This window comes from Orbicella franksi, chromosome 1 (genome assembly GCF_964199315.1).
Source record: "Orbicella franksi chromosome 1, jaOrbFran1.1, whole genome shotgun sequence".
NCBI classification, from domain to species: Eukaryota; Metazoa; Cnidaria; class Anthozoa; order Scleractinia; family Merulinidae; genus Orbicella; species Orbicella franksi.
In genome coordinates, this window is record NC_138145.1 from 39984413 (window position 1) to 40007210 (window position 22798).

The 22798-nt window shown below is 38.2% G+C and overlaps 2 protein-coding genes and 1 pseudogene across 3 annotated transcripts in view; 2 read left to right on the forward strand and 1 right to left on the reverse strand.

Annotated features, from left to right (window-relative positions):
- The window catches only part of LOC145480897 (uncharacterized), a 250346-nt pseudogene that overhangs the window by 73459 nt on the left and 154089 nt on the right, over positions 1-22798 (reverse strand). The gene's annotated exons all lie outside the window — the stretch shown is intronic.
- LOC145464422 (uncharacterized) lies at positions 239-20253 on the forward strand. The gene is made up of 16 exons (XM_081448310.1): positions 239-385; positions 2339-2437; positions 2746-2819; positions 4373-4433; positions 4645-4719; positions 9959-10020; positions 10451-10534; positions 11001-11086; positions 11434-11527; positions 12159-12228; positions 12508-12580; positions 13034-13073; positions 13503-13551; positions 15663-15747; positions 16058-16149; positions 18635-20253. The coding sequence occupies exons 1-16, from the start codon at positions 239-241 to the stop codon at positions 18845-18847; spliced, it is 1404 nt and encodes a 467-aa protein (XP_081304436.1). The 3' UTR covers positions 18848-20253.
- On the forward strand, positions 19103-22415 carry LOC145464429 (nephrocystin-1-like). The gene is made up of 6 exons (XM_081448322.1): positions 19103-19120; positions 19524-19585; positions 20051-20116; positions 20256-20315; positions 20784-20860; positions 21585-22415. Exons 1-6 carry the CDS (start codon positions 19103-19105, stop codon positions 21680-21682), a joined length of 381 nt encoding a protein of 126 aa, XP_081304448.1. The 3' UTR covers positions 21683-22415.

Consider the following 22798-nt stretch of genomic DNA (forward strand, 5'->3'; position numbering starts at 1 on the left):
ACTTTGTTATACTATTTATTGCATATTTTCATTTTATAATTTATTTGTCATTGTACAACTGAGGTGTATGATTTCGCATCCGAAACATGTATTTTCTTCATTAAATAATGAACTTCAAAAACATAGTGTGGTTCATCAAAGCAATAATAATAATAACAATAATAATAATAACAACAATAATAATAATAATGATAACAACAATAACAACAATCATCATCATCATCATCATCATTAGATGATGTCCACAAATCAGAGCCAGAATGGCACGGAAGAGCTCAGCAACAGTAGTTCACAGGCTGCAGCAGCGAAAGAGAAATCCTATCAGAAATGGACCAAAGAAAGGGTCTGGGTCAAAAACCATGAGTTGATTGAAACCGAGGAATATGTAACGTGACATGCTGTAAACAAACAGCGCGGAAGCGGCAGCGCAGGGCAAATAATTTTCGTCGAGTCCGACAAATAACGGATGATGTTATCATCACTGCGGATGAACCCTTGATCAGTCCTCGCTCATGGTTTCCACGCTTTGTAAATGCAACAATCCGATTTCGTCTCGAGTTTGCACTAATCTCCATAAAATCCTCAAACCTTCAATACGGCCCGATAACTATATGAGATTATGTAATATTTAATATTGCATTATCTCACAAAAAGGAAAAATTGGCTTTTGCTTTGCTAGGAAAACAAATTAAATAAAGTTGGTGCGACTGAGATATTTTTACGAAATGAGACGGAAATTCGCAAAACAGTTCTTAAAAACTTTACTGACCTTGCTTCCACATGGGTGGGATCTTCATCTACTGCGTCGTGTTCTCTTTGATTTTTTATTTGACACACTGCTATGTTAGTCTGCTCTATCAATACTTCATTGCGCTGGTCGAATTTTTAATTTTATTTAAAGAAATGTTTTTTTGTTTACAATACGCTGCTGTTGAAAATGATACCGAGTTTTCAATTTTAATTTGAAAAACGTTCCTGTTAGTACGTTTCTGCTACTTGATGAAAAGTTTCGGGTTTAGCCGGACACGGCGCATAATTAACTCCTGAAGCAAGAATTGACATTTAAAATTGCTTTCTGGCATAAGGACATAAGCGATACGTGTTTTCACTTGTTAAAGAGTGGTTTAATCATGGTTATCAAGTTACCACACGTTACTGGACCATTGATTGGAAAAATACTATGTTGAACCTTGGTCTCGCTATGGTGGCTGGGAGTGGGTTCGTTGCTTTGTTAGCGGCTAGAAGTTTTGTGGTGGTCGCTACTTTCAGGTGGTGGTTACTTTCGAAATTCTACGGTATGTGCGTTATATGTAACACTCTCCTCTCTACCGACGGAGATTCAGCTTTTGTTTCACGCCACCGTAATTTTAGGCCGATACACATGAGGGGTTTTGCTTCTAGGTTTTGCTGCCCCGGGGGAGGGAGGGGGGGGGGAGGCGGGGCGAGAGTACTCCGAGAAAAATTTGGTTGGGGTATGCTGCCCGCTTCCCAAAACCCTTACCCTATTTATGACCAAATTCTGCGATTTTCAATACCCTATTTATGACCTGACCCTAAATCAATACCATGTTTCAGACCTGCCTTATAATCGACCGACGTTAAAGACATCGTGAAGGGCTTTTGTTGATCGGTCTTTTCGATAATAATGAAAAAATAGCTTCTTCTAAAAAACGTGCCCAATTTAAGACTAGACTGCAAAAACCAGACTCTATTAATGATCAAAATGGCTAAAATCGATACCCTATTTATGACCAAAATGGCTAAAAAACTATACCCTATGGAGCCGCAGATACCTATACAGCCCATATAAGGGAGTACCCCCCACCCCAGGTTTTGCTCCAACGGCACGCTCCGGGAAAGCTCCTCCGTGTGTACCAGCGATTTCATGGGCGTAATTCATTCTTTCCAACCTACAAAAATGTCCACAACATTAAAGCGGTTCAATATATGTAAGCTTCCACACTATGCTCCCCAATGTGAACTACAGTTGAACCCCGTTAATACGACCACCTTCAGGCCATGGAAAATTGGTCGCATTACGGGGTGGTCGTATTAAAGGGGTTCTTTAAATAAGAATATGACTGACTGAGTTTTTTTGGGCCAGAACAAAGTGGCCGTAATCTTTTTAAGGAGGTGGTCGTATTAACGGGTGGTCGTAAGGCGGGGTTCCACAGTAATCGTGCAAATGATGGCGCGGTTACTCATTCGGCATTATGCGGGAACCTGGGTATGACTCATCATAAAAATGGCGGAAAGTTCGATCGGGGTGCAGCATTGTTTTGTGGATTTTCTCTTCAAGTTATTGAGCAAACATGTGGTTGCAAAGCACTGAAACCAGTTTCTTTATCTCACATTGTCTCGAAGCAAAGTAGAAAAATCGACGAAGAAAGGGAGCCTTGCATACGTGCAAAAGAGAATCAATTCTATTTCAAGACGGGTAAGTCAGCTGATGTCGCCATGTGAGCTACAAATTTTTTTTAATGCGGCACGTCGAGGCCATTCTCAGTGAAAAAATCGTTTTGCTTGGAGAAAGTGATTTTTTCAAAGATAATTAAAACGATATTTTTTCTGTACATACATCTGTACCATCCTCATCTGATATGTTACTGCAGCTTACTGTTAGAATTTAAGCTTAGCCCTTGTGTTTCTCTCTGCACGGTCAAAATAATTTATTTTTATAACACAAGAAATAAGGCAGACAATTGTCTTTGTACTGACAAGAGTTTTTTCCGTTTATCATTCAAGGTTGATGTATTTTACACTCGTCTGGATGGGTTATCATCAATAACATCACCAGAGAGAAGACAAAATTATAACGAGTGAGTGAAGTCTAAAGATTGAATAATGATTGCTCCAGATTAATTGTCGCTGTTGTTTTAATGGTTAAGTTGAATGAGGCCAGGGCTGTGTACAGATTAATATATCGTACATGTAACCTTAGGGCTAGATGGATCAACAGAGCCTTTTGCAGCTTACACAAATTTAACATGTAGTTGGCTTTGTTTGGCAGGCACTTAAATCAGGGGCATAAAGTATTACCTTATTACATGAAATTTTCGCAACACGTTAATTTCGCGAATTTCGTGATTTAAAAAAAATCGCGAAATTTAAGTGACGTGAAAATTAAATGTCGCGAAATTAACATGATGCGAAAATTAAGTGACTCACAATACGTCAATAATTAAAAAAGCGACTTTATTACCATTACACACGTTTATAACAATCATTTTGAACTATTCTGTGGCAATGTTCTGGTCCTCTTTATCCCTACTTCTTTCCGCCTCCACTCCAGGTAGCACTTCTTTTGTACAATCCTCAAACTGTCCATTTACTGGCTCCTTGTAGTGCTGTTCCACTAGTTGCTTAAACCTTTCAATTGCTTCAACGTTCTTGGTAGATGCCTCCATTCTTACTGTCGCCTCTGGAAAAGAAGTGCTACTGCCTGTTGATCCGTTTCAAGACATTTACGCAAACAGTTAAACAGCATCAGTCCTGAAACTAAACGGCAACATTTCCTCTTTGGAGTCTGCAGAAAGGAATATTTAATGTACATGGGTAATGAGGTCAGCTGACCACTAAAAACGTGACTTGAATTCAAGTATGAACTACAAACCGTGCCTTGTAGACACTGTGAGAACATCTTTCTTGTTACTGTTTACATAATCAGTTGCATTTCTGTTTATTTGGACATTGTCGGTTAAGTTGTTTGATCAAATTCAGGGACATGTCAAATAACATTGACAAAGAAATAAGTGTCTCACTCAAAAATGCGAAATTAAAGTGAGTCAAAATGAAAAATTTTCACAAAATCGTGAAATTAAGGTGTTGCAAAATATGCGAACCTCAAAATTGCGAAATTAACGTGTCGCGAAAATTTCATGTAATAAGGTATGCCAGAGTACACCAGAACATTCTACAGGTAGCACATCCCAAAATGTTACGGAATTTAAGGTGAATGCTAGGATCCAGGCTTTGATATTGAACATTATCTGTTTCTGCTTGGCATTCCAGCTGTTCCAGGTTATATTACATGCCATTTTGTTCACCATGCACACAGTGAACATGAAGAAAAATTGTTGTTCTGTCTGGTGTCAAGCAGTGCAGATGTTAGAACAAGACAATGCTGGTGTACTTTGTCGGTTTGCTTGTGTCAGAGGGCTGATCATCTTGAGAATTAGCTCAAAACAGTACAGTGCTAGTACATTACGTAACATGTACATGTAACAATTAATTATAAACAAGCGTCTGCCCTCATATATTTAAAGACACCATTCACTACAAGTGTATCAGCCTCTGGGCTGTTTAAAAACTCTTAGGAACTTTTGGCAACAAAAAACAAATCATACTGATATTATTTTTTCCCTTCCCTAAGCTGTGACGAATTAAAGACAGAAATCAAATTGTTGTCTAAGGAGATCTCCAGTCTCCCAAAGGTGCGGACATTTCACATTGTTTATAGTCAGGTTCTGTACCATGTGATGTTGGAAAGTGTGTTGGGAAATTGCAATCTATGCTACAAATTAGCCAATCATGTTTGCAAATTATACTTGTTAGCTAGTGACAACCAAACTTTCAGAAGATATTGAGATTCTTGGTAGTGGAACGGGTAAACAACTTATTTTGATGCTTACATTACGTTACCAGGCTGAAAATAATGGCTCTTCACAAGATTTCAATGAGCAGCAAAGAAAAGAACAGCAAAAGCTGGAAGAAATAAAGGTACACATTCAACAGAGTTTATTCCTACATATGAATGTAAAACAAATATCTCTCACTCCTCGTAATATAACAAGACACCTTCCTTAAGGAAGTTACACTTTCTTATTTTCTGTTCCCAAAGCTTGAGTGTGGGTAATGTGTTTAACTTGACAACTCTCCAATAGGAATTTTTAGGGCCAGTGTAAAGAAGAAATAAAAAATAACAAAAAGATGGAGAGAAAAAATATATATGTTGTATGTGAACATAGAGTACTGTGCAAAAGTACTGCAGACAAGTTTTGTTCAACGAAAAACAAAGCTTGCCTTTTCTTTCTCATTGCAAGGCTTCAAATAATTTCCCGGCTGGCGCCGGTGAAATAGTCCAGTCAAACCTATTTTTGCTTGGACATATCCCATTTTTGGCGAGACAAACATTGATTACATCTTATCGCTATAAAAGTGCGCCCCCCGCCCCCCTTCACATGATGTTTAAATATGAAACAAGTAAATTTTGAAAGCATTTACTGTACAAAAGCATCGACCTCAATACAGGAAAAGCCTGGAATATACAGTAGAATTTTTAGGTAATCGCGGTATTTATAGCTTAAGTGATTCACACGGAAATTCCGACAAGTAAACAAATGAATGTAAACTTGCTTTCTTGTTATTGTTATTTTCACACCCTTGTACCGACAGTGAGAGGTTTTGTTATCCTTCTGACTCGCGTCATGTTTACAAAACCCACACGGACCATAACGTAATTCACACCCGCTAATTTGCAGTGATGACTTGGTGAATGACAATGCGAAAATTGGCTGGGAATTTTATGACTATTACGAATCATTATTAAAAGTTTTGGTCTTGTAGTTAAGTATCTGCCTTTTTCCCCTCCTGTTTCACAAACGCCAATAATATTAAACCTTTAAATATTCCAAACTTGAAACTCTAAATTTTTCCCTTACCAGCATAAAATAATTAATGACCGAACAAATTGTCTGGCCATCTAAGGATTAGACCAGGCAAAACCTATTTTTGACTGGACATTGTCTGTTGACCGGCTGTTATTTGAATCCTTGTCATTGAGAAAAAAGAGGTTTTAAAAAGTCAGATTGAATACATGTAACTGTGAAATTTTCCGAAGTTGCTTTCTTGATTTTTATGCTACTTGAAACATTCATTTTCATCCAATGGACTGGTTATAAGGTGGGGTGGGCCAGAGCATTTGAAAATGTGGTGGATAGAAAAGACATGACTCACCCCTTCCGTTTGGTGCGAAACTGAGTGACCCACCCCTTAATGAAGGTTGAAAACTACATGTCACCCACCCCCCTATAAAACATGACATTTTTGTTTGCATAATCCATCAAAATCACATTTTGTGTATGAACTTGCGACATTATTTATGTTTTTTTTTTTTATTTCGTAACAGTAATATACAATTTTAAGCATCTAAAATAATATTGCCACCCGTTACTCTTGCAACTTTCAAGTGATGTTGTTAAGCTCTAAAAAAATCAAATGAGACCTATCGTCAAACTTGTGGATTAAGTAATCTAGAGATGAAACATGTTCACTTGGTGAACTTGCAATTACTGGTGTATTTTTAAAGGCTGTGAAAACAAGCCGGGTTCATACCACACAAGGTTGCACTTATCTCACAAAGTGTAGGCTTTTTTCGTTGGCTTTTGTTGCACATATTACAGAATAGCTAGGGTGGCAAAATTGCAGCTGAACAGAGAGTGGTAAAGGCTAAGGGTTCTTTGGTCACAGAGGACACTCTTGCCAAAGAAATCATACTGTACTCTCCTCCCCCCCCCCCCCCCCCCCCACACACACACACACACACCCAGATCTTGATGGTGTTTGTCTACCTGCTGGGGAAATTTACAAGCATTCAAGTCGTACGAGCTTACAGACCTTTTTCATTGCATTTCACTCAAGGCTATAGGTAAGGTTTCTTATGAGACAGCACTTCTTTTCCAATGTAGAACCGCTTGTCTCTCTCTATATATTGCATGGAAAGTACATCAAAATAAGTAGCCTCATTTGCAAGTATTTTCAGTGTTGATCCAAAAAATCTGTCTACCCATAAATATGTGCTCCTACGAGCTCATAGAGGGGTTTCTTTCCCTTTGTTATCTTTTCAATCAGGAAGCAAAAGTGCTAACACAAGACAAGGTAAAAATCATTTAAGCTTATCAAAATCAAGTATTTGGGAATTTTTTTCCAAGTTTATGTGCATTTCACATCCCATTCAGAGTTCAGATAAATATACTAAAATAAACAAGACAAGTATAGAGAATACAACTTTAATCTGAACTTAACTCGATGTCGGTTGAACGTAGACTACTCAATTGATTGAACGTTGGATCTCACAGGAGATCTAATCAGCCAAACTTGAAAAGTAAAACGGTAGTAAGTCAAAGACTACTGCAAGGCTGACACAAGGTATATTCAAAAGAATATTTCAGCTGGCCTCAGGTTTAGATGTTACTAATTATAAAAATGAAATTACAATATTATAAAATAGTGCCGATGTTTGTCCTGGTTTCGTTCATTGAGAAGTGTTCATTTCGCTCATATAAGTTCATTAAGGTTCTCGAATAAGACACATTCTCATCAAAGCTTACCACATTTGTAGGTCACTTTCCAGCAAACAAATGCTCGGAGATCGGAGTCCCCACAAGAAACACGTTTCTACGCTTTGCGTATCCACGAGTTTAAAAATGGACTGTAAACCGAAATGCACATTCAAGAGTCAAGGATGTAAGTCCCAAACCCATAGACATGAGTCCTGTACCCTTGTGGATGCATGTAGACACAAGTGGGCCATTTGGTGTTCTTGAAGACCAGTTGACATGTTGAAAGATCATGAAAATTGCTGCACTGGGACTCCTTGCTCATTCCATTAGACTTTTTAGCTTTCATACAGTGATAATAATTATTATAAGTTATGTTTAAATTTATATAAAGACACAAAAGAGGAGTGAGAATTTTTTTTTACATTCAAAAATTCCGGCTTGATTAGAAAATTTAACTGAGTGGGAAACTCTTTTGTAATATCAAGACTTTGATTAAAAAAAAGTCACTTATGTGTTTCAATTCCTGCTATGAAATAGGATGACCCACCCCCACCCCACCCACCCCCCGCCCCATGAGTAGCTAAAAATTGAATGACCCACCCCTTATCAAGGGCTCAAAAACTAACGACCCACCCCCTCTTTGCTCCAGCCCACACTTCCCAGTACTTTTCAACTGGTCCCTAAAAAATTGTCAGTTTTGATGAATTTTTGTTCTGAGGTGATGTACATGTAGAATCTTTTGAAGTTTTGTGGGAAAAACTCATGGACTTCATTAACATTTGCATTATTTTTGCACAGAACTGCATACCAGTATTGTTCAAGTCTTTACTTTACATACTTACTGGCACCATGCAGTTGTTTCTTCTTCTTCCAGTAGATGATGTTGTAATGAGAGTTGATAATATGTAGGACATAATGTCACTTTACATTATAATACAAGTTGAATTTGAGCCCCCTCTGATTGGCTTAAAAGTGTTGTTTCATTAGAGTATACATGTAGAAGAACATACATGTAGAGGTTTCGCTCACCAGTGTTAAATTTGATAACTGATATACAAGTAATGATGTCTAAACCATAAAACACACTCTCTTGCGGAGTCCCGTGCTCTCTAAATTTATCTTGTGCTCTCAAAATTCCGTCATGTTCTATGTATTTGCTAGTCACATGTGCAGAAAAACATTTTTTCAAGTATAAAATGTCCACAATTGAAGTAGCAACGATAATGGACTGCGTTAAGCAACTTATAGAACCTTTGTCTTGGGCAGCTGCAAAATCTCGCCTAATTTACATGTCTGGAGTCGTATAAACTCTGTTTATGCGTGGAAGTCATATATTTATGTCACTAAGAGTTAAAAGTTTGCATGCTAGTTTCCTGAGTTACTTCAGGTTGTTGTCACAAACAGGAACAAATAGGTTCAGCTTCAGTGATTCTTTGACATCAAGGTGTTTGATGGACATACAGTGTCAAATGGAACAACGTTTTTAAATGATCTACTGTATCAACAACGGCTTACTATACTGGACATCGCAGCTGGAATTTAATCCTTGTTTATCCGTCTACAAAGAAGAAGAATGCAAAAATCGTTGTTTCATGCTTACGAGGTGTGGAGAATCCGTAATTTTAAATCGTATAGTTTTATATACCAGAGGTCTGAGTTCCCTTAGCGAATATTTTAAGGTCTACCTGCGAAAGCCAGCCAAAACTATTACCTTTTGTATGATGACTGCTTTTTTAAACGTTCGATTTTTACATATGATCCTCACAGAAACTATTAATAATATTTATAATTACTAACAGTTTCATTTTACAGTTGAATTGGTAAGCCAGTCAATTAGATCTCAACTATAGATTTTTTAAGTCTGAAACACGGGGCTAGTGTCCATTGTAAAAAAACCACAATGTTTTGACTGCAATAGAAGTTAAATGCAAGTCATTTCGAGATTAGCTGTGCCTTAAAACAAAAGCCATGTGCTTTTGAAGGAATAATTCTAAAATTACCCAGCTATGCATTTTTATACCTTCAGGCTGTAGTTGTTTAATTTATCGTTTTTGTCACAATTAACTGTCCATGTTCTCAGCAATAAGTTTACGTTTTACTTGTAGCTTTTTAAAGTTATCCTGATGGGTCATAAACCCTGTTTTGATTTAGCGAAAGTTTTGTTTTGCTTATGTTGATTGCTGTGATCCTTAGAGGCGGGTTTTACATTGTTTAATAGATTAATCGAGGTTTACAAGAAGCTTACTAAATACAACTGCAATTCTGGGAAGGGACAATTTTCTACTTCTTTCGTCAAACAAAAACGAAACGAAACTAAAAACCCAGTAGATATTCAATCTACCTTACATTATACATGTATGCAAAATCTTTCTCAGTTCAATCAAACGAAAAATCAGTGAAGCTTGAATAATTTATCTCAATTGACAACAAGCAAAATACTCCTTTCAATCTACATGTATTCACTGCACATTTTTTGTACTAATTAGCACACAGCAGTGCATTGTAAGATCAGACAAAGAGCTGATTCAGTGTTCACTGAGTGTACAAACGTACGTGCTGCTAAGGAATATCTATGGAGTGTGTATCTGCTGGACTGATGTTCGTCATACATAATGGTAAACCCTTCTTGAACTTTCCATCGTAGCTGACTTATTTTAATTTACATTTCTGTTTGACAGAGCAAACCTGACAGAATTTCTGAACAACTAGAACCCGATGAAGTTGAGGAAGACTATTTCAGGTAATGATTTCAGCACCAGATTTATTCATGCATATATCTTGGCTTTTTTGTCTCTTCGTTTGCTTCCAACCGAAATAAAATAAATATTTATAAGTCGTTCATAAATTCGGCCCGGGACTTGTAACTTTTACTATTTAAATAAGTATTTTTTCCTAGGGAGTAGCGAAATCACTTGACGGATAAGGTGTCTTTTTGCTTCACAAAACCTGTGTAGTGTACTCTATGTAATGAAAAGAGAGCTAGTTACTTTTGTTTTTCTTTTTTTTTTTTTTTAAGTGACCCCATTTTCCCGTTGTATCCACACTCTCTTGTGTCAACTGAAAATGAAGTCACTGGTGGGATAGTATTTGTCGATGTACCACTCCAAGCCATTACATAGCTACCGTACAATGTATTGCATTTCTCTGTTTCCTTTGTTGTAACATTTCAGAAAGACGCAAGAAGACGATGTTGGTGCATCCAACAGTGACTTGCAGACAGATAAAGCTGATGACGATGGCACGCACATGCCAGAGAGGTGTGTTGAGAGAATGTGACCTTGCTTTCTACAGAAAACGTTCAAGGAGCTGTACTACTGATAGGCCGTCTAGTCATTTCATTATGCATGTTTCTTTTTTTTTTTCTGCGCTTTCCGTGGTGAAGCTCAATAACATGTTTCCAGACCTAAGAAAACCAACAAGAATGGTGTAATTTTGTAGAATAGTACTTGAGAAACGAGGCAGATGAGAGGAACCCATTAGGATGATTAACGGAGGCCAGGAGGGGTATATAGATAACAATATGAACCGCTTGAAGCTGAAGCTCTTTGCTCTCTGTTGAAAGTTGACAAAAACCTTTTACACAGAATGGTATTGCCTTGAAAAATTTTTTCTGAGCTTTTAGTCTGAGCTCGGAACGCCTGTATATTGCGAATGGTGACTGAAACATTGGGTGCTCACCTCAGTAGATCTGAGCAATCTTAATTTATGTTTTTAATTTACTTCTTTACAAAATAACGAAGACGAAGATGAAGATGATGATGATGACGAGAGTGAAGAGGAAACCACGACAAACATAGTTATGGTGAGTCAGTTTTATTTCAGATACACTGTAGTCCGAATCACGGCATTTCATGAAGCGTGAGTTTCAACCCGTCCATGTAGGCAAGATCAGAGTTCCATCTCTGAAAGTTTATCTGTTTCCGCAGTTCTGGTAACCTGAGAACGCAGATGTATTTTAGGTCTGCGTTCGCAGGCTACAGTTCCCGTTGCTAAGCAAAATTACAAAGTGTCATGGCGCCATGACACTTCGGAGATACTTCGCTAGTGTTCGTGCTTAGTTTTGATTGGTCTATAACAATCGGAAACTCTTCCACTACTTTTATCGGAGATTTGCCATTATCGTAAACTTTTGTTTTCTTTAAATGCTTCTAAGTCCTCAAAGTTGAGGCGCTGAGTGATTTTACAGGCGAACAAGATGGTGATCTTAGCTTCAAGAAAGGCAAGATTTTAACAGTTATCAAAACGAGGTATCTGATATTATTTGTATTTGTCATGCGCAACAGTCGTAGTAATAAGCTTTGAGGAAGAATTGATTTTCAATTGTAATAGAACTACTATCTTTGCCTTCAGACTTCATCTTCCGCAGCAAGCAAACATTTCAACCCTAATCGAATATCAAAATTATGCTTTTTTTGTAACTAAAGGAATTTTAACTTAGGCCTTCTGAGGGAACTTGATTAGGCCAAGAGAACCTCTGAAACATTTCAGAAGTTCGTCGTCCCACTCCACCTCAAAAAGAACTCGTGTTTTTCAAAACATTGTGATTTGAAGTGATTTTTCCCGCCACTTGAAAAGGTACGTGCCTAGATCACACGTGATTGGACAGTTTAGAAATGCTCGCGCGTTGATCGTTGAGGATGACGTAGTTTACGTTTCTTTCGTAGCCTTGGCAGCAGGATGTTTTGTTTACGATGAACGAGCGATGTGTGGTTTGTGTGTTTAAACGACTGGGTTTTGTTTAGGCCGTAAAGGAAACTAAGACTAGTTAGGACCAAACTAGAATTAAGCGATGTTACTGTACCTTGAATGTTGAACCTTTTTTTTTTTGTTGAAGTATTTTAACTTGTAAATCGCTCTTATTTTTGTTGTAAATTTTAGTGAGGATGGCTGGCGGGAAGCTGAAAACGCAGCCGGGAAACAAGGCGTTGTACCGAAAACTCTTCTTAAGGTTAATACTGGAAAGTTTAAAGTTGGTTTGTGTTATCATGATGTAAACGTGTCCATTGTTTTTGAACTCAAGTACTTTGGCGATTGTAAAAGGTGACAGTATGTAATATGTCGGCGATCCACATGAAGAATAGTAGATAGAGTAAGCGAGTTAGTGGTGGCATACTTTAAGATGATGATAGCAAAAAATACTATTGGTTCACCTTTGCGACAGTTTTTTGCTTACTATCTGTGGGTCGTAATGGTTGACTTGTGTTTAATAACATTTCATTTTGATTAGATTATCGAGGAAAGCAGTGAAGAAACCTCACCAGAGAAGACTGACGGAGAAGATTCCACTGTATTAAAGAAAGGTATTTGCTTGATGCGGTAGCAGGAGCACTTTGAAGAATGTTAAGAGCGGTTTTAGCTGATTGTCTGTTGGCGGATTGTTTGTGTGTCTTGCTCGGGTGATTTGTTCGCCGAACTCAATTCAAGCCTCGCACTGTAACCATTCACGGCAGTCAAGCTGTTCTTTTCTAACCAATCAGGAACAACCTTCTCTTGGCAAGCGCGTGCTTTTCCGCGCTTGGCTCCGGATGCAAACAGCGTAGCTGTTAGAAATCCTCTTGTGGTCTAGAAAAGAGACATGTTCTAGTTTATTTATTCAGTTTGTATGCAGTTGTAAACAGACAGCGTTGGTCTGGTAGCTGAGAAATAAGCAATCCCTTTTAAGATGTGGTTTTTTAATCACCAAGCAACTGCCTAAGTGAAGATGTACGATTAAATACTTAGTTTGCTTTATTTTGTTTCTATTTTCTCTGCAGAGACAGCAGACAAAGTTCCCGAGCTTCCAAGGCAAAGAAGGTTAGCTCAGATCTTGAGTAACAAATCCACTCGTCAAGAAACTCAGTTATCAAAGCATTACCTTCACTGCACTCTTAATTATTTTTGTAGATTTTGTGGAACGGTTTGTGATTGTCAGGTTTCCATTGGAGCGCTACTACCGCTTTGATCGTTGAGATCGCCGAAAAAAAAGGTTCAGCTATCGTTGCGATAACATGGAAACGATTCCTCAAAGATTGTAGCTATCGTTGCAATTATAATAAATATCCCACAATGCACTCGTGGTTGTTTGATCCAGATCCTCTCGGAGAGTTTCTTATCTTATGTAGTGATCGTGACGATCATATTGTAATCATCCTTTAGGTCGCATTACGCCTTGTAAAGATATCCAAGGTGCTATTCGCACAAGACGGGAAAATTTAATTCGTTTTTTTTTTCCTGGGTGTTCAGCGGAAAAAAAACTCTTTGGAAAACTCTTTCAAGAGATTCTACTCAAGAGGTATGATAGTTGTTTATACGAATGTATTTTGTGGCAATCCAACCTGTCTGTCTGTCTGTCTGTCTGTCTGCCTGTCTGTCTCTGTCTGTCAGTCTCACTCTGATCCATCAGAAAGGGCACATATATGAATCCAGTGAATTAATCAAACCTTGAAGCGAATGGATATAGTTGGAGAGTAGCGCACGAAAAAGTGTGCGAACGAGCGAGTCACGATTCTTTTTCTCATTGGATGACAAAGTGGGGCGAGTTTGCTTGAACTGTTCGTGTAGCCTGACTATGTAAACCGAAGAAAATGGACAAAGATCTTTCTAATAACGTAGTTCTCGTGGCTTTAATTATTTTAGCAGAAAAAGTTAAATGACTTTTTTTTCCGAGGACAAAGGAGGATATCAGAAGATGATTTTCAGTCCGTCTTTGACACATGCGTGCTCAGAAAAAAAAAAAATAATAATAATAATAAAGAAGAACTCCAACTTCTCCAGCTAGGTGTCGAACCTGAGACTCTCTTACTAGTTCAGATGATGTGTTCTGAGGACAGCGTGCATGTTGCTCGGACGTTGTTTATGTGCACACTGGATTTGGAGCGCGCGCTCATTATGTGCGCGAGCTGTTCAATTGTGACGTAATATTATCGATCGCTTACTTTCAAAACACAACGGTATTTTTTCTTTCCTGTATTTCTGGTTATCATTTCTGGCTTCCGCTTTCCGCAGCTGATCACTGGCAAACGGAAAATGGCTTATTGCGCTACAATTAATACATTCGAAGAGGCATTTTCAACTTTTTTTAAATTTATTTATTTGGGTTTAGTCTGAGGAAAACCTTACTCTTAAGAAGCTACCGTATTTTATTACACTATGAACTGCAAGTTTGGGAGTGAATTTAGTCGGCTTTTCTCAACGGCTATGCACGCTTTGACATCAACTGGGTACAAATCTTTTATGTAACGGGACAGCAGCGCTGTCGTTGTTTGTCTCTCAGTTTTTGTCCCAAATCTTATGTTGCTTTCCTCGCAGATGTCATAAAAACTGCTCTTTTCTTTTCAATTATGTTAATGATTGGTTCAAATTTTATTGCACTTTTTCCGAATAAAGCCCGTCTGTAGCTTGAGCCTCGTGCTAAAACGAAAGAATATATGTTTGTCAAAATGCTGGGAAGCGAGAAGATCCACATTTTGTTGGCGAAAAAATTACTGGAGTTCAACTTGCTTTGAAACCAAAATTTGTATTTATGTGATGTTCGCTACTTTCAGTGGCTATGAAAGCGATATTTGAGAACTGAAAAATCGGTTTTCCTAAATTTTCAAACGTGGACTACCTTAAACTAAGTTAAAGCTAGCCCTATCGAAGTGAAACATCAAAATAATTCCTCTCGTTAAACTGAAAACAAATCACCACTATCGCTTTGCGCTGGCCATTAAATACAACTTATGAGAGCCAATGTAAACGATCAGAGACAGTTTATTTTATTTTAAATAATCTGTTTTCTTAGTCTAGTCATGAATTTAAACAACTTTATTTTTACTATGGTGTATTGCATTTTGTTTTTCTACAGCGATATTTACACCTGTGTCAAACGACAAATAAAATATCAGCGACTGAGACGTTTTCTTTTAAATTCAAATCAGAATGAAATAATTGTTTTGCAAAGCGTAAAATCTGCATTTGCAAAACTCTTTGTCGATTGCCACTTTGGCATTGTATTTAAGCGTTGTTAAGGATTTTAAACGGATTTTGTGCTAAATGCTGCGAACAAAAATCGATTTTTATCCAAATAACCATATTGTGAGATAATTGCAAGAAGAGTAGACAGAATTTAATTTACATCGAAAGCAGCTGTAAAAACAGACACAAAACAAAGTAAAGTCGCGACCGTTTCTTTTGTGAACGAGCTTTTGAAAGAAATGTCAATTTTGATTTTGTTAAATTTTATCTCTATATCCCAATTTCTGTTGTGAAGAACTGCCGTCAAAGTTGTTGGAAAAATGAAAACCTGTTATGTTATTGGTTTTCAGTTCGCGTTATATCAAAACCGGTTTGATCATCTGTTACTTGACTGTCTGTTGGAAAACAAACCTGTTGTAAGCAAGTATGATAATTTTATCTTCTCAGACAGGCACCACAGATGTGCTTAAAGCCATGGGCGCGATGCCCAGTGGATTTCGCTCAACTGCGCTTGGAATAATGGCGAAAGAAGGCAAGTTGCTCTCTATTTCAGCTCCACTTTAGAAATGAAATTCTTGCTCTTGATTAGCAGATATTCTGTTCGTTGTTTATCGTTCTTGTATCTGAAAAAAATAAATGAAAGCGCTGCAAAGAAAATTTTGATTTCTCCATGAAACTGTCATAGAGTGGGGGCGGTATTTTAGAGGGTGGGGGAACTTTTATTCGACTTATATTCCAGGGGATATTTACCACGTGGTATTTCCTTTTCCATATTTAAATTCCGTAGTTTCTTACTTTGTCTAATGCTGCATGACTGACTTATTGTTTATTTCTGTTTATAGAAAACTGGCAAACTAGCTCTTGGGTGATGCCGAAACTAAGTCAGTCTAATGTAGCTTATCGAGACATTACTTGGGATCCCGTCAACAAACAGGTGAATAATTGTTATACACTACTTGTTACTTACCTTTGCTTGTGTTCTCATTTTCATTCAAAGCGTAGGAAACGGTATAACGGCATGCAAAGAAAACTAACTTTGTCACTCTCACTGGACCCTAAAAGTTTCTTACGAATATAATCTCTTAAGGCACATCTGTAATTGGAATGTCATCAAAAATATTCCCGAAAAGTACTCCGCTAGCTCGAATTAATTATTCCAAAGATAATTTCTTTTCCTGCGTGCTAAATTGGCAGAGGAATCGAGTTATACTCTTAATCAATGTTTATTTATTCCGAGAATCTACCCATTGTCAGAGCAGTTCACCCTCAACGCAGTGAAGTGCAAACAAGTACAAAAAATAGTCACATCAATGGCGAGTGGTAAAGCCCCTGGGGTTGATAAAATTCCAATCCATGTGATCAAAAATCGTTTACCTGCTATCTTGCCATCATTAATGTCTATTATTAACGCTACCTTTGAGTTTGACACCTTCCCTTTGGCCTGGAAAACAGCTGAAGTGACCTCGATACCCAAGTTTGGAGACCACGACATTCCAAACAATAATAGACCAATTTCACTACTCCCTGTCCTCTCTAAAGTCTGTGAGCGTGTCGCTCACAATCAGCTTACGTCATATCTACTCTCGAGAGGCCGTTTATCATCCTAACAAAGCGGAAATAAACAGTGGCATTCAACGGAAACATCTGTCATTCAAACAACTGACGAAATCCTAAATGCCATTGACAAAAAGAAACTAACTGCAGTTGTCCTTCTTGATCTAAGCAAAGCTTTTGACAGTATTGACCATCAAATACTTCTCGCTAAGTTACAGGACATTGGTGCGTCCAGACCTGCGATAGAATGGTTCGGAAGTTACTTAACCTCTCGATACCAATTTGTGCGAATAAATACAACTCTGTCGACCAAACTACCTGTTAGCTCTGGCGTTCCACAAGGGAACATCCTTGGCCCATTACTCTTTAACATCTATGTTAATGACCTCCCTTCTGTGCCAAAAAATTGTTCATCGCAGTGTTACGTCGACGATACCAACCTACTCATGGCATTTCAACTCCACGATCAGCACGAAGGTGAATAAGGACTTGTTGGGTTTCGGAATAGGTGCTCAACCCAGATAAATAAGACTGGTGATATTCGACAGCCGGTAAATGACTGTTAAGGTTAGCGACTTTAGGCTATTTCTATTGGGGAAGGAACTCGAGCCCGTTAACGCTGCAAGAGACCTTGGCGTCACACTGGACTCTAATTTAACATATAATGAGCATACTGTATCCTCATGCATGTCACGATTAGGCCAAATTAACCGCGTTAAGCATATTTTTGATAAATGCGCCTTTATTATTATTTTAAATGCCCTAGTGTTTAGTAAATTATTCTACTGCTCTTCTGTTTGGAGCAATACTACTCAAGCTAATCTGGACAAGCTCCAAGCAGTACAGAATTTTGCTTGTCGCATTTTGTGCGGCGCTAAAAAATTCGATCACATAACTCTTTTGCTACAAGACTTGCGCTGCCTACCAATCAGGCAACAACTTTTTCCGTTTTGCTGTTCTGGTTTTTAAGTGCATGACGAGTTGTGCTCCGGAGTATTTGACATCTAAGCTCGTCAGAAGATCCGCCGTCTCGACAAGGAATACCAGAAACTCTCAACTTTTGAACATAACACTCTTCCGCACTGCTAGAGGCCAAAGAACCTTTTAATATAGAGCGACTTATCTGTGGAATGAGTTGCAGCCTGCGCTCAAACTTAGCCCATCTGTGACGATTTCAAGCGTTTACTCAGGCAAAAGCTTCTTAATGACTGCTTTATTTAATTTTAGTAACCTTTATCTTCTTTTATCATTGTCATGTACTTAGTTTTTAATTTTGTGATGTAAAATTGACTCTGAAAAGCCCCGTGGGGACGAGCCAATAAAGTATGTATGTATGTATGTACTGCAAAATCCACTAGCCGCGGGCTATCGGATACTACTTTCTTTGCATGTTGCTGATAATTATCAAGAAAAATAGTTAAAAACTGCTTGAAGAAATAAAGGATACTCAAAAGCTTGCATTTGAGTGAACGTCTTGTGACTCAGCATCCAGTCCTCTAAGCTAAAGAAGAACTCGGTCACTGTGTCTTCTAAAAACCATTACTGACTACATGTAGCGTTGCTTTATCATTAAGCTGATTTTTATGCTTCAGAAGAGAAAATGTCCGGTTAAAATGTTAGGAAATGCAAAATACTATTTAAGTCAGTTTAATATGATAGCTACATTAGTGGCAAAACTTGAGTCTTACCTTGCCCTACGAGTGAAAGATGGGGTTACATCTCTTTTTCCAATAATTGATATAAAGTTCTGCACTATGGTCAGTTCCGTGTGGAGAGGTTTTGACTGTATTGTAACAATGAGTAAATTAAGTTTTAAGAAACATCTGATGGCATAGAATGAATGCATGTTGTTTTTGTCTTTGTAGTGTGCCACCAGTGTGTTTGATTCAGAGTGCCTGGCTCGTATAAATTCTAGTGACAATTCTCTAGGTGAGTGCCGTTGTACTGTTTATATTGTTTTCGCCAAAAAACCTCATTTTTTTAGTCAGCTCAACGGCGGTGAATTTTGCCGCATTGCAGTGTGGCATTGTATTAATGGTTTCATTGACGAGTGGGTGTTTGTGTTGCGGTCTGCTTAAGAAAAAACACCCCGCCCTGGATAAGGATCAATAAGATGTTGCACCCTGTCGGGTCGGGGAGAAGAAAACGTAGGATACTGACTGAGACTGCTTCTGTAGTTTTAACCAAATAGAACCGTTTAGAGGAGATATCAGACTAATCAGTAATGGTCCAGCGAAACTTTACGAGACAATTATGAGGCTAAATGTGTAAGTCGACATCATGGTTTTACTGATCTTCGTTTCTTTCTCCTAGTTATTCATTTTGAGTTGAACATGCTTTACAGAAGAACGGTAAGTACTGTTTTCTTGCCTACATTTCTGGATGGGCGTTGACCGAGTTGTGCGCCTGGGAGTTTTTGCATAAAATGTAATATTTTGAGGAGAAACTTCCAATCTGACAAGTCTGGTTGCTTTGACTTTCACAATGTTAAGTGATGTCAAATCTTGGCCAATCATAGTGCCACTTTGCTTTTACTACATGTATACCATTCTACTTTAAACCTGAATTTACTCAGTAGTTTTGGTTTTCCTCAGTTTTCTCGTTCATTCACGGGACGACAAGCTTTTAATGTCATAATTCGAATATACTTGGCGAAAACTAAATGACAGAAAATTAGGATAGAAAACGTCAGGCGTTTCAATCAGGCTTATTATAAAATAGGAGCAGCTCGTGAACGATACTTTTCGTACTTAGAAATTAATAACAGATCTGAAGGGAATAAACTACGCAAAACAAAGCAGTAGAAGAATTCTATGGTGGGCTACTGTAGAAAAGACTTGCAGCGATGTACTGTTCTTTCAAAAGTAGTCCGTTAATACTCCCTAGCCTTTTACAGCCAATCATATTCTGTCCTTTATTCTGGGGAGCTTTGGGTCATTCTCGTTGACTTTCACAAATAAGGTTCAAGTTATCGAAGGTAAACTTATAAAGAAAATGACCTGAGGAGAAAAACAATTACGTCGACTTAGCCAGAAGTTCGAGTTATCCAGGGTAAAATTACCGTTAATTTTTAGAAGCAGGTCCAGGTAAACCCAATTTTGATTCTAGTTAGCGCGAGATTTGCGTCACCGCAGACGTCAACTGTAGCATTTAAAGTTACCCGTGGTCTAAAGAAACAATGTCATGGATGCTGAATTGAATCTATGTGGAAGACCCTTTTACAGTCCGTCGTAACATTCCTCAATCTTGAACTTTCTTGTTTCAATTTCGTTCCTTTTTAGTATCGCCTGTTTATGTTTGTATATTGTTTTGTACCATGTACTGTCTTTGGACCCTCCTATTCACAAGTACAGCCAGGATTTTTCGTCCTTACTTTACGCTGATCCATACACGTCGTTAAACTGCTCTTGAATGTCAAGTTTTCCATGATTTATAGATTAAACAGTAGTCTTTGTTTAACCTCCCTGTCTTTTTTTTTTCTTGTAGTCCATGTGGCTGGTGTGTGGTGAGACTGTTTGAAGAAAATGGAGCGCCAATACCTAACAAGTAAGGCGATTAAAATATATATAAAATTAGTTATTATTTAACATGTAGACGATGGAGTATAAACGCCTGTTAAATGAAAGTGAAACGCACCATTATAACATGCAGTTATGATAGCGAATGCCATTTAGCATTGGCGAATTCCAGCTTCTCAGGCCAAATTAAGCCCGCAGTTTTTGTCTCAAATTTCGAAGCAACAGCTGGCGACATGTTGGCGCGATAACTTTCGGAGTGCTTTCGAGTGCTCGTGCTATTCTCAGATTGGGTAAGAAATATCGTAAATTTTACGAGTGGGTCTAAGAACATTTCTCTCCTTCTCCCCCTCCCCCTCCCCCTCCCCCTCCTCCTCCGATAGTGCGCTTGCCTGTAGTGTGTCCAGTTGGCACATGTTCTGCATTCTGCATAAAACGAGGCTTGGTCGGAAAAGTTTAGCTATGTGTGACGAAACACCGTTTGCTTGTTCTTTGACAGAACATCTGAGATTCTACTTAATGGAGGAACTCCATTTGATACTGGTGTGGACTTGGACCCCTCCATCAGTTTAAAAGGTAACCAATCACCCTCTTGTCAATAGACCTTTTTCGACTGGGTGGTTGCCCCATTTCAGACCATGTGATGATACTCTTGGGAATTCTTCCTTTCAAATTTTCAAATAGTCGCGTGCGTATATAAAAATAATTTTTAGATGAATTAAAGAACAATTCTCTTGAGAATATCACGTGGTTTGTAATGGGAAAACAAACCGCCCAAGCGAAAAAGGTCCATATTCTTTAAGTGAACGTAAACTGGATCCTGTTTTACTAAATTGCAGTTAAACAGGAACACCAAATAAAAAGGATGAAAAACTGCAGACGAGGCTTCTACTAACAGTTTTTTATATGAAAGAATAAGAGCTGAGAGTTCTTATTTGACTCTAAAATAAATATTAATCAACATTAGGTCCAGTCACAACAGTCCAAACGTACACTTCGAAATGCCTGCAAAAGGACAGCCATAGAAATATGATATATCTGCTTGGGTTTAAAATTCTCACAATTTGTAGTTCTCGTGCTTGTGAACAAGCTTTGGTCGTTAAGAAATGCACTTGTTACATAAATGGGAACACGTCTTGTTTTGCAAGGGAAGCAAAGTTCCCTCGACCTGAATGGAACTTGGGAAAAAAACCGATAAATTCTTGTGTTGGTTTTATTTCTTTATTGTTTTTGTTTTGTCTTGTGTTATTTTTTCTTTCATGTTCTGACATCGTTTCTGTTTGTTGTTTTTTCTTCTTAGCAAGCAGTAGCCGTTTCCAGCAAGTTGTTCGTTCTAATCGCCAGCCACGGCTGACAGTGAAGCTGATTTCCCATCAAAAAAGAGAAATATATGAGTAAGTCCCATCATTTTGTATCTATCCGTTTTTCTTGTTAAACTAACATCATTTGATGCGATTGAGATTTAGTTATGATGAGATCCGTACATGTCTTTTCGATAAAATATCTAATATCTGACGTCGCATCTTAATTAGACGTACCAATCAACAAGTTATAAAACACTGTTTTCCTTGACTTTGTTGACTTTCAAAGGAGCTGAACGATTAGCTTTAAAAACTCTTCAGCTTTTGATTATTTATAACTAGTAAGATTATCAATCACTCAGATGCAAATTTCAACCAATCATGGCTTCGCTTACATGACGTTTGTCAAGTATGGTGCTTGTCACGTTGGTTCACTTCCGGTTCATCAGTTTCACAATTTACAATCGTATACAGTAGTTGTCTTTGTTTTATGATATCTATTAATGTTTGACTTAAAGTTCTACGCAAGAATGAGAATCCAAGTTTTGATCTCAATGCCCTAATTTTCATTTTATTCTTCTCTATTTGTTGTCATTGAGCAGTGACAAGATTTCATAAGTTGTTATTTTGTATCTATTTGTCGCATGTTACCGGACACTTTGTTAACATGTCACATGTACGCTCAATTCGTTTCTTTGTACCGCCAGCTGCTGACCGAGGTTGTAATGGACGAAGGGCGCGACTCACAAGTTGCAGGAAATTTTTTGGACTGTTTGGTGCATGCGCAATAACGAAAACTCTCGCTCGCATTTCTGGCTTCTTTCATGTTCTTTCCATGAGGGAAGCATTGGTATTAATATTCAACACGAGAAAACGTGGAAAAAGAACAAAAAAAGGTCGACAGTCTCAGGGCCAGCATCACGGCAAAAGAAATTGAAAAAAACGCCATGGAAGAAAGGCTCAACCAAACAAAACCGCTGGACGACCTGAAAGAGCAGGAAAGCGAGCTGCAGCGCCAAAACGAGGAAGACCAGGCGATCATCCAAGATGAGAATGCCTCGTCCTCCAAAAAAGAAGACGCAGAAGGCAGAGTTGCAGAAAGAAACGAGGAGATCGCCCGTTTGCAAACTCAGATCGCGGAAAGGGAAAGGGCGCGGCCTCTCTTGGAAAGGGTCAAAGAGATCTTCAAAAAATACGGCGTGACCTTGACCGC